The 12,564-nt window shown below is 38.5% G+C and overlaps 1 protein-coding gene across 6 annotated transcripts in view; it reads right to left on the bottom strand.

Annotated features, from left to right (window-relative positions):
- Nucleotides 1-12,564, bottom strand: part of ATG5 (autophagy related 5) — a 78,418-nt gene that overhangs the window by 63,429 nt on the left and 2,425 nt on the right. For 4 of the 6 annotated variants that reach the window (XM_039569593.1, XM_039569594.1, XM_039569595.1 and 1 more), the window contains exons 3-4: nt 8,568-8,695; nt 2,011-2,089 (exon numbers count right to left, since the gene is read on the bottom strand). In XM_039569593.1, the coding sequence (XP_039425527.1) occupies nt 2,011-2,089; nt 8,568-8,695 (207 nt within the window). Of the gene's footprint in view, nt 1-2,010; nt 2,090-4,065; nt 4,195-8,567; nt 8,696-12,174; nt 12,302-12,564 lie in introns of those variants that run through there. The other 2 variants (XM_019287839.3, XM_010403398.4) reach the window with 2 other exon arrangements.

Here is a 12,564-nt window from a genome sequence, read left to right as displayed (position 1 = left end):
CTGTTCAGCCTCATCCTTCTGCAACTATTTAATGCAACTGTTTTTCAACTTTACAAGATACAATGCATGTAATTTTATTGCATACCAGAAGTACAAATTAACAAACTGTTTCTTCAATGCAAAAACTAAGCGTGTTTATGATTTGGTCTGCACACATAACACAGCAGGACAATTACAAGCATCTATCAACTTGAAAACTTTTGCTGAACAGAAATAAACCTTTTCCATGTTTTTAACATCAAACAAAGAAACATGAGAGGGGGAGTCTGACTTTTAAAAAAAAAGTTGAAAAACACTCTTTACAGATGCTTGAAGGATCTGTTGTTGACTCCGTGCATTGGTAGAAGAAAGGAGACAGCCATGACAACAAAAGTTAAACCCCATAAAATCTAACACTGTTTGATTAAGCCAAATAAAAATTACGGCTCTTTGACAAATAACTACACAGAAATGAAAAGAATACTCAAGTCAGAAATCCCACACCTAAACTATTCAGCTGTAAGGAACTGTAACACATGAAAACCTCTTCAATATTTTGACATACTTTGATATCTTTCAGTTATGTTTTGACTTTAAGGATTCAGAGGAGTTTTATTTAAATAAAACTTTCAGATTACATCAAAATAGGAAGAGAGATTATGCAGGTGCTAACTCCACAGTATTATATTACTAAATTACATCAACTTTTTAAATGATACTACCTTAGCAGTTAATTATTTCTGCTGATCTTTAATGTATACCTTTGAGAAAAACTTAAAGTAGCAGAGCTTTTGGCAAGCAGCAACACAAGGACATTAAAGTCAAATTTATGTTGCTGTGTGAAATTAAAAAGTACTGTGGTGCTGCAACTTAATTCTCAAGATGCCTCTACTTTGTGATGGCAACATCCACACATTGCCACTGTTAATATCCCAGAGCTCTCAGAACATAACAATTAAACCATGACTTATGAAACTAGATGCCCTACATTTTCTTCAGAACATTCTGGAAGTTTCTTCATCCCAGGTCTCTAACATTTATCAGACAAATGTAGCAATTATAATGGTTTCAAAAACATCCCCAACTTCAGATCCATTAAGTCAGTCATTTTAGAAGTTTCAACATGTAGAAATACATATAAGAATGTATGGTTTCAGCGTACACTTCCAAAAAGAATCAGATTACTGTTAGAAAAAGCTATTCTAACACACCTTCGAGAATTGTTTCAATGAAAACGTTCAACACAAGTGCTTCCCAATATGCTTTTCATTTCACTCAAATCTTTCACACACTAAAGTCAAGCCTATTAATGTAGCATTGTCCTTCAGATCAGCTTTCCTATTGCATTGTTTCTTTTATAATGGAGAAATTAACATTTCAAAGCTAAATATCATGATTTGTAGTTGTGCTTTTGACTTCAAAACATACGTGGAATTACAGTCTCAATGCATTTCAGGGCACGCAAGAATCCTGCACCAAAGCTAACCCTGCTCAAGTACCCTTCTGAGCAAAGATCAGTAGTGCTATTAAGTCATACCTAATGGTTTTACAATGCATAATCAAAATAATGCTTCTCCTGTGACTAAGCTGTCACAAGACCAAACTCATTTCACTCAGTTCTCTAAAAGGGACCAACATTAAGTACAGCAGCATTCCTGTCTTCAAGGACTTCTACAGCATCTCATATCCATGCTCATCTGACTCAAACCAATTGAATTAAGAACATTATAGAAAGTTCTTCTCTTATATCATAAGTCTCATAACTTATCTTGAAAAATAATCTTGGATTTTGAGATTATAATACAATAATTTTCTAAGGAATCTCATTAATCTCATGGATGGACAATCTCACAGAAAATAGCTGCAGATTTACAGAAACCTTTATATGCTTCCTGAACAATGAATATTCTCCCTTTCAAATCATACCATTCACTTGTTTTATAAAATAGCTATAAAACCTTTACCTAGCTCCAAGATGTCATGCAATCTTATGCTCACTTGTTCTTAAAAAAGGGTCTGTGTCAGTTTTACCTTGAAATGCACTGTGATGCTCCAAGGAAGGGCTGTATTTGATGCATGGAGATCAAACAGTAAACCAATTGGGTAATGCCTAAAAATGACAAGATATTAATTTAATATAGAAGCTGTGCATTTAATTCTACATATCACAGTTAACATACCAGCATTTACACACACACACACACACACACACACACACACACAAAATAGCTGTTTGACTCCCACAATTGGCATTCTTTATTGCTTACTTAGAAAAGTTACACAGGCAAGTTTAGATGACCGACAGGCAGAATCAAGTCTGGAATTTACATGTTCAGTATCTAAACCAGTGGTCTCCAAGCTGTGCCCACAAAACACTGCTACTTTTGCAACAGCTTTAAGTGGCCTACAGCTGCTTTGTGGAACCTCCCAAAACAGTACTTTTAGTTAAAAAGCATCAGACCAGGAATAGCTGGTCTGACAGAAAAGCACACATGCTTTCAGAAGCTTGAGTGTCCTGCATTTATACCACACTGACCCTTAACATCCCTTCCCTCTCCCACATGCCTGATATGTCAATGTAGAGAATAAGTGGAAAAGTGAAAAAATCACATATCTGTAAAAGGGCTGAGAGAGGATAGATCAATATCGACTCCATATCTTTACTATCAAATTAAAAAGAATGAAAGGGGAGGAAAAAATTAATTGGAGTTTTGTAATTCAATGGTATTCTAGATTAAAGGAGTTAAGGAGTTACACACAAAATAAAAAGCTTTCTTCTGGCAAATATCCACTTCTGTCTCATAGCTTGGTCTCTTAAATTCATTACAGTATACAGCCCCTAGCAGTATATGGAACATATATCACACACACAAAACCTCCACAGGCACTATAAAAAAAGCTCTTCCTTCAGTTTTCTCACCAACAGACACTGTCAAGATTTTTGATAAAATATTTTTTTTTTACATTCAGCATATCAAGACCCAGTCTCTTTATCTTTCAAAAACTAACATGAAGAGCCTTACTAGCTTTTCATCCTACTAAGAGAGAAACACATGCTGAACTGTAAACTCAGTAGTTTCACTGAATTAAATGGGACTGATCACAGGTCACAGAGCCAAGCACGTACAAAAGTTTTGAAAGTTCCAAGAGCACTAACCGAGAGTGTTGCTTTAACAGCACCTGTGCCAAGCTATTTTCCAGAGCGGTAAACTCTCACACAACAGTGCTTTAGCACCCTCTGTGGGTGAGCCACCCCAAAGCTAAGACAAATTCACCACAACAGCAAAATAAAACCCAAAAAATTACTACAATTCCTGAGCTTACCTGAGAATAAAGAATAAAGAGAATGCATATCCAGATTTATCCTGATTCACTGCTAATGCTCAAGTTTTTACCACGAAGACTTTTTACTACTGTCAATCATGTCCTAAATACTTAACAGGGATTCAGCAAGAGTTCCATGAAAGAGTGGTTTTCCAGGTGAGTTAAGCAATAAAAATCAGATTTGATAATTAGATAAACACAAATTTCGAACACGAACAATGACTTCCATTACTTTCAATTTATACAACAAAACAGATAACTAAGAAAAAGAAAACCAAAACAAAAAACCCACACAAAAACTCCTGCATCAGGTCTTGGCCTACATCTGTATTTTCTAATCAGTTTAGATTACAAAGTGTAATCAAATTTCTTCAGTAAAATCCCTGTGCTTTGCAGAGGTGATACATGCCTGATCAAATAAATGGTGCTTTGACCTTTTGTTTTCTGCTAATTTATGAACAGAAAGGGTCAAGCATCCATCCAGTTGGTACTAGAGAGGCACCTATACAACTACCAGGTCTAGAACACAACCCACACAAAAGGGACAAAAACTCCACTGAAAGTCATGTGCAAGTGCTCAGACAGGATGGAAACAAGCTGCAGGTGTCATCCCCTAGCATCTGCAGAAAAAACTACTCCAGCACAGAGTGGCATCACTCAGGGAGGGCTCCTGAGAAAGGCTGCAGCTCTCCAGGTCTCAAGGTGCCAGCAGAGCTTGGGACCTCTCCTGAGGGTTGAGGCAAGCAGAGGGAATGTCCTTGCCTAGAGGAGGTGCACATTAGTGAGGAGCTGTCACCAAGTTAAGGAGCTGTGGGAGGTCAGAGAGCTGCACAGCATCAGGGAGGATATGGAGATTGATGGCATCTTCACCAAGATCTCAGAGATGAGAACCTGGAGAGAAAGAGTCAGCAGTCATTGGAGTGGTCAGTGGGGACTCACAGGATGGGGAAGACCAGAGTTGTGTGAACTCTGGTGTTGAGGAATCCATTCAGTGCCAGTAGCTCAGTGTGCAGCTGCAGAGGGAGCTGCAGGTTGAGCTCTGGGTGATGGAAGCCCCAGACAAGAGGACGGGAACTGGTGCCGACCCTTTGCACAGGAAAGGACATGGGGACCTGTGGCCCTGCCAGGTGACCGGACACCAGAGACACGGCAGGAGCCAATGACCCAGAGGAGAATCCCCACACTATCGCACACACAGACTGTGAGCGTATAAAAGCCCAGGGGTTCTTTGCTTTGGGGTCCTTGCTCAGGGGCACCAGCTCAAGCTGTTATTCTGTTGTTGCACCATGATTAAGGTCTTTTAAGGATCCTGATGCCTGAGGCTCTGCTATGGGAAACCGAGGGCTGAGTGGGTAAGGAAACCTTGCCTGACTATGTGGGGTGTGTAGGGAGTCAAGCGAGGCACCCATCAGCTCCCTGAAGCTGCCTGCTGTGAAGGGGCCTCGGTCCCAGCTCAGGTGGTCTGAGTGTATGACTGCCAGAGCAGCTCCTGGATGGTCAGAAAGAAAAGTTTCCTTAACCTCTGGCCAAGAGAGGGCAGGCCTTCTCCAACCACTGGCAGCTTCAGTGGCAGACAAGAGGCTGGAAGTTCTGAGGAAGCATCAGAGCTGTCTGAACAGCACATCCACAGCCAGAGGAAGCAGTCATAGCACTAGGAGACTCCGTAGTACGAGGGAAAGAGCCCCATCTGCCAACTCCACTTGATAACCTGCAGAGGTTTGCTGCTTGTTAAAAAGTTGCAGACCGGCAAAGTTTGTCCTCTGCTCGGATTATTAGTCCTTGTTGCTCACCCACATGGGCACAAATTTTCATTGCTTCAAGGGAACCCCTGAGTGTATCAAAAGTAAACTGTACAAGTTCTAGCGGCAAGGCGGCATCTCCACAATTTTACCATTAGAGGAGACCGGTTCAGAGAGGTGTCTCCAGGTCAGGAGTTGGTTGTGCAGCTGGTGCAACAACAAGGACTTGGCCTTTACAGACATGGGACACTCTTTGGGGATAATGGACTACTAGGGAGAGATGGAATCCACCTAAGTTAGACAAAAGTATCTATGCCTTCAGGTTGCCCAGCCTGGTGAGAGCTTTAGACTATCAACAACAGGAGTGTGAATAACAACCAACAGATAAATAGAAATTAATGGACATGGGTGGATAGCAAGTGGTGAAAGGTAACAGCTACAAGGGAGATGTCAAAAGAAGATAAAAGAAGGTAGAAGAGAGCCCACCACAAGTATCTACATAAGTGCACACAGCTTGGGAAACAAGCAGGAAAAACTAGCATTGCACATGCTATGATATTACTTTGAGAGTGTTGGTCTACCTGAGGTACAGTGAGACAGCTTGCACAACTGGAATACTGCTGTGGAAGGACATAAGCTGCTTAGTAAAGGCAGGCAGGGCAAATGAGGACAGAGGGTTGTCTTCCATGTGAGGGAGCAGCTTAGATGTATGGGACATCATAATGGGACAGACAACAGGTTGGTTAAGTTCTTGTGGTTCAGGAACAGAGGAGGGACTAGTAAGGGCAACAGATCATGCAATCCAGGTGAGAAAATAAAAAAGTCTTCTTTAAACAACTCAGTAATGTCTACATCACAGATTCTGGTTCCTGTTAATCTCTGACATCTGCTGGAAAAGCAACACAGTGGGGCACTAGTAGTCAAGATTTCTTGATACAGACACTGGATGAACCAGACATAACCCAAAGCTGAATCTGCTACTTATTATTAAGACAAAAGAGTTCTGGATGTGATAATCAGTGGCAGCTTTAGCTGCAGTGACCATGAAATGGCAGAGTTAAAAATACTGGAGAAAGGACAGGAAGCAGAATATGGACTTTTCACCTAATTTTTCAGTTCCTCCTGGTGCCCCTACAGAGTTCAGGCTCAGCCACATCAGATGGATCACTGGACAACACTTTCAGTCCTTCACCTGCAGTCAGAGCACCGAACCCATGCTGTACTCACAGAAATGCAAGCATAGAAGGAACAGTCCTATTGCGAGAAGTCATAAGCTTCCAGCTCTTCCAAATCTTAGGAGACTGTTTTCTAATCCAGTGATCACAGTCTTTTCCTGCATCTCCTTCAGTGTGGTTGTAGGTTTAGTCTCCTGTTGCTGCAGGATGGCCTGAGGCTTGATCCATTTCCTTCTGTAGTCTCTAATGCTGCATAGTCTGATAACCTCTTCCTGAAATTCCTTACCTTGGTGACACAGACCCTCCCCCCCCAGCACACACCTCCTGCAGGCAAAGAAACCATTTTTCCTTGTCCCAACACTCTCAGCAGGAGAAAGAACCCAGGCCCCTGTAACTCCAGGCCCTGAGAGCTTCACTCTCTTTTAGGAACTTGACCCACCACCGCAAAGCCTGAAGTTGAAACTATGTTTCAGACTTCCTCCAAAATCTCACTGAAAAATGGAAGAGCTGCATCTGAACAGACATAGACTTCACCCCAACCAGGTGTGAAACTGCACAGACAGTAAGCAATAAGACCTCACAGAGCAAAGTAAATAATTAGAATAAACAATATTATTAACGAGTTCTATTTGATTCTGAATGCACAAGTCATAGCTAAAAAGATTAAACATTAATGCTCACTATTCTTTCTCCACCAACTACTAGCTCCATCTAATTGTCAGCCCTGGTGTTTGGGTCTTCCCCAGAAGCAGCTTTGGCTCTTTACGGGACTACCATTCTCCTAAAATACTGGTTTACAAATAGCACTTTCCTTAGAAAAGCAGTTCCACCAAAATCAGTGGAGCTGTTCCTGGCAGATTATGCTTTGTTTTTCTGAAAGATGAGAGCCTTAATTAGCAGATCATCATTACACTATATATTTTCATTTCTGTGTTCAATGACTTTAATAACTCTTCACTTAATTTTAGAATTACAAGTTATATTTTTACTCTATACCTATATTCTATAGTTTGGATTTTTTTATTCTGGTTTAAACATCATGGTATTTGAAAACTTACAGAAAATATGGATCTATTTATGGTTCAGGTACAAAGCCTCTCTTTCCCTTCTTTTTACAACTTCACTGAAAACAAGTTTCCTCCCAATATTTACCTGGGATTATGAACACACTGGGATAAACATGGTACTTCGCTGTTTATTTAGGTAGTATCCATGACTCAATGTTACTATGGCATGTAAGAAACCATTTCTTGCTAAATTCCACATAATTTAAATAGATGTCTAAAGTTGGTTTTGCCAGTCAGTTATAATAACAGTTTAAAGAGCTAGTTTTTATGGGTTTCTATTTACATATTTTCAAGGTTTACACTAGGTTGGTCTCAAAGAAACAAAAGACTAGAAGAGATCTACTGCATCACCAAGTCTACAAGGACTCCATGATGTGATGCTTGCTAATCCCAAGACAATCCAGGTTCAGTAAGATAAAAAAACCACTAGTTTTCTTTCCTATGATGATACATGAAATAAAAAGAGATAAAAATCTCTTCATCATTCAAAATACTAAATTCTGGAGGGCTAATGCTATCTGTACAGAACTAGCAAACACTGCAGCTCTCAAAGTATTTTCTTTAAAACTCTTTAACAGCAGAAGTAGAAAACCTGATGAACAGTATTTATGAAAATTAATTAAATGAAACAATGTCAGTCCAAATCCCTAACCTCTCACAAAAAAACCAAACCAAAACCCCAAAAGAAGATAATTTTAATAGACTATAGAACAGAATAAAAGCAGAATCAACAGCAATTAGCTCAGTAAAGTTGAATTAATTGAATACAACAAAAACTTGCAGATCAATATTAGATTTTTACAGTGCAAGCACATATTATACCGGTGAAAAGAAAAGGCTACTCATTTTTTATTACCTTCAATCATATAAGCTATTTGCATTCAGACTCCAGAAATATTGCTTCCTATCCGTGTTATTAGACATCTTTCAGGAAGGTGGAATATGTTAAAGATTTCTTTGGCAATTCTACTGCAAGCAACGGTAAAGCCAGAACCACAGGCATTCTGAATTATGGTTAACAACTAGAACAAACCCAGTAAGTGCAGCACAACACCCCTGTCTTACACATACACTAAAAATTCAAGCAGAATAATAAAAAAATATATTCAACATTAAACCTTCTTTTGTTTTTCCCCAAAAACATGCATTTCTTACCCTCCTCCTCTTCTGCCATCTTTGAAACCCAAGGGAGTGATTACTTTAGGAAAACTACTGGCACTGTGCTGAACCTGGGAACTCTCTACATGATAAACCGCATAAAGTACAAAGTTCAATAAACTCACCATTTCAGTGGTGTACCTTCATATTCAAACCATATTTCACTAACTTCCTCTTGTCTCATAACTTTCTGAAAGTGTTTCTTCACTTTGTCTGTCACCAGTGTCAAGTAGCTTATCCTTGGCAAAAGCAACTGAAAAAAATTACAGAAACTTTAAGTGTAAATAAAATACAATGAAGTAGTAAAGACCTGTAACAAGTATGCATTTTCACAACCAAAATTCAGTTAGCATTCTCTTTTTCCCCTTTTTAAGGTAAGAAGTCTTTTAGACAGTTTACTTATTAATGGTCAATGAAAGGCTATAAAATGGTGTACTCAGAAGATGCAGAATAGCAGTATTTAATACATTAACACAAAAAAAAGTAAAAAAATAAGTTCTTGATTCTTTCAGTGGGATGGGAGGGAGAACACTGGAGCTCAATTTCTGCTTTTCTGTATTTAAATAATGAAGTTTTAAACCTTTTTCATATGAACACGTCAGAAGAGATTCTAACTTCTTATTGAAAAGAATGAGCAACTGTGTATCAGCTATTATTTCAAAATGGAAATTCCTACACAAGGAAAAAAAAAAATGAAAACTAGATGCTTAAGGGCTTGGTTTCCAAGTGTTTTGTACTTCCAATAGCTGGCAAGTTCCATTTTCTTTGCACTGGGTTTGCCAATTCAACCTATTAGTCAAGACTACTATTCTTCCACGACTTAACCTTCACCCAGCAACTAAAATCAGAAAGAAAACTGTAGATATTTTATTAGTTGAAACAAGACACCTTCTTACAGCTTTGTCATATACTGTCTTCTTTTATCAAGTGTATAGTATCCAAATCAGAACATTGTGCTATTTTTATTTACAATATCTTCCCCACCATCATTTTTTTTGAAGTCTCATGCCTAGTAGGAGTGGTTAAGCACTCTGTAGCAATCAGTGCATTGACTGATGACTGTGTGGCACATTTACTAGAAATAAATCAATCCATAAGCATTAACAAACAATGCTTTTCTGTGTCTCAATGAATAAAGATTAACCTCCCTGTAAAATACCAATTTGCTTTAGAGCAGACATTTTAAATTAATAGTATTCATCCTGTAAAGTTCTGCTTCATAATTATTAATAAAATAGATGGGCCTAAGGTATATATAAATTATATTTTGCATGTTTAGAGAAACACTTGTTTTCCAGTGTTCCTCATAACCAGTGTTGTTTCTTAAAGTATTTTCTTTATAGTATATGAATAATGCCAGGCCCTAAGTGAATGTCTGTGGTACAGACATCCCAAACCACGTAAGGATATATTTTGCGTGACAGAAAACTTGATCTCTGCTGCAACATTTTTCCATAATTTCTCCAATAATTAGACCACAGTTTGATATATAAATCAGGTAATATTTTGGCCATGATACTACAGTTCATAAATACCCAATCCATAGAGAAGTATGGAGAGTACATCAAATTCCTGGAAGAACAGATTCATCTTTTTGATAATGCCGCATTAGGTTACATCTGTGACACAGCTAAATTTTATAATTATATAAAATTACATAAGGCCAAGTGTCACCACTATCACAGCCATCATGTCAGTTAACACTCCTTTTTTCATGTACCATATGGTTTTCTTTTTCCAACTGCTGCTTTTATTACCACCATCACATCGTTTCTACCTTGTTTCATAGGAGCAATGTAGTCAAAACACAGCCTTAATTTTCAAAAGGCAAACAAGCTCAATAAATTTGATAAAGTTATGTACACACTCAAGTGAAAATTGTTTGGTACTTTAATGACTTGAATGACAACATAAGCTTATCCTTTATTTATCTCATTCCACCTATCTTCACTGATTGTTCTTGAGACAATACAGTCCAGGCTATACCAATCAAACCTATATTTTTTTGGTAATAATTTCATGTTATTTCTGCATGATATGTACAGTTAAATTAATGCTGGTGTACTCTGATAAGACTTACTAGGACTCATACAAAAGCCAATTTTCAGCATGTTGCATGTAGCACAGTCATGCTGGAATTGATAAATATATTAAAGCATTATTTATTGCAACAGTGTTCCGCATAATCCTTTAAACTGCATAGCTTCCTTTGTAAAATATTCTACTTCAGTTTGTATTGTGAAAGAACAACCCAGTTTCTACTTCAACACAGAGACCACAGACAATAGCCAATGGCATTTAACTGAATTTAACAGAACACGGCCAGCACTCCCAAAAGGCCTCAACAAAAACTGTACAAAATCCAAGTTAATCGGGTTAAGAGGGACTACCTGTTTTTCAGAGATGCTAAGCACTTGTAGAACCTACTGAGTTCTTTGTTTGGTCTCCCCACTTCTTTTACCTCGCTATAGTTTTCCCCTTCAATGGGAGAAAGGATCCAATTCTACCACTTTTCTAGCTTTAATTATCTTAGAGATTTACAAGTATACTAAATCTGTTAAGTGAGATCTTTAAAATCAGCAGTTTAAATACATTTTCACTTTGTTACCCCTTTTAATATCGCTTCCCCACCCACTGAAAGATAACGAATAAGATCATGAGTTCTCTTCATTAAATTAAGAAAATTCAATCTCCAAATACATCACCAAGCAGAATAGATCCTCGCAGGCATCCCTAAATGCCATCCCCAAAAATTACACAAACTGCAACACCTTCCTTTTGCACACTGTATATTGCTACAGTATTTCATCACAATAACCACGAATGTTTTCTTATTCATCAGGAGGTTAAATGAAATACAAAGAACTCTGAATGCCTAAGTAAATACTTGCAATATAACTTCGTGTAAACAGAGTACCTCTCCAGGTATCTCCGCAGGGTTTGCTGCAGAAAATACAGTATTTTTACATGGAAAGCCCTAAAACAGAAAAATTACAGATTTAACTGGAACTGGACTGGTCTGATCGCTAAAGTATTGAGGAAGCTGAAACAAAGCATCCTAATGTGGAATGGCTTCACGTTGTTCACTCCTACAGACATCTTAACAAAATAATACTTTTGACATCGAGCAAGCTAAAGAGTGGTCCTGCTAAAGACCAGTCCCTTGGGCAGAGCATCATTCTAAGACTGTACCCTGCTGTGGTTTTGTTCTTTATATGCCTGACAAGTCTCAGCCAACGAGTCTCTGCTTCCTGTATATTTCTTTCCTTCTTTTCTTTCTAAGTGTTGCTTGCACCAAGAGGCAAACAGTATATAATTTTAAAATACAATGCACAGCAATTTTAAGATAAATCAGCAACAAAAGTAGTTCCACCTAACTGTTCCTAAATACTTTGTCACTCAAAACAAAAGTATCTGTTTGAAACACTCCAAAGAAAATTATGTATCCATTTCTCGTGTAACTGCAGAAACCTACCTGACTTGACTGTAGCAAGACCCAGGACAGTGTTTTACCAGAGCTGCCCAGTCTTTACGTCACTACTCTTTCCAAAAGATAGACAAGTTAATTTTCAATTACTTGTCCTATCCCCGTGCAGTGCCAGAAGGTGACACACACATGCATCACTCCTGTGCTGCACTAACCCATCTGACAGACATGGCTCTCCTGTCACACCACTCACAACAAACCAAAACCCATCCCACAGACTCTGGGTTGTTTTTCTAACCCCTCACCCTCCAAGTCCATGTCATCCTTCATGTTCATAAAGCAAGTTCCTCAGAGCAGAATCCTTTATCCTCTCTCAGCTTAATGATGGCAGTATTTCCTTCCCACGTAGTCTTTCCATTTACAAAAGGCAGTCTGGAATACAGAGCATGTATCTATACTAACAACTAAGAGAGAGACAAGTAAAGCCGAAGAGCTGATGTCAAAGGCTGGAATATTGACTACATATACTTTTATACTTAACCCATAATTTTAGGGAGTTTGATGATCTTTTACTTTGATTTAGCTCAAGTTTGCTCCCATACACCAAATGTCCATTAGCAACTGAAGCCCATCTGCTGCTTCAGCTTCACGTGAAAATGATACGGCCCATGGGCTATCAGACTGCTCTGTGATGC

This window comes from Corvus cornix, chromosome 3 (assembly GCF_000738735.6).
Source record: "Corvus cornix cornix isolate S_Up_H32 chromosome 3, ASM73873v5, whole genome shotgun sequence".
In the NCBI taxonomy this organism is placed as follows: Eukaryota; Metazoa; Chordata; class Aves; order Passeriformes; family Corvidae; genus Corvus; species Corvus cornix.
This window is presented reverse-complemented; position numbering and strand designations above follow the sequence as displayed.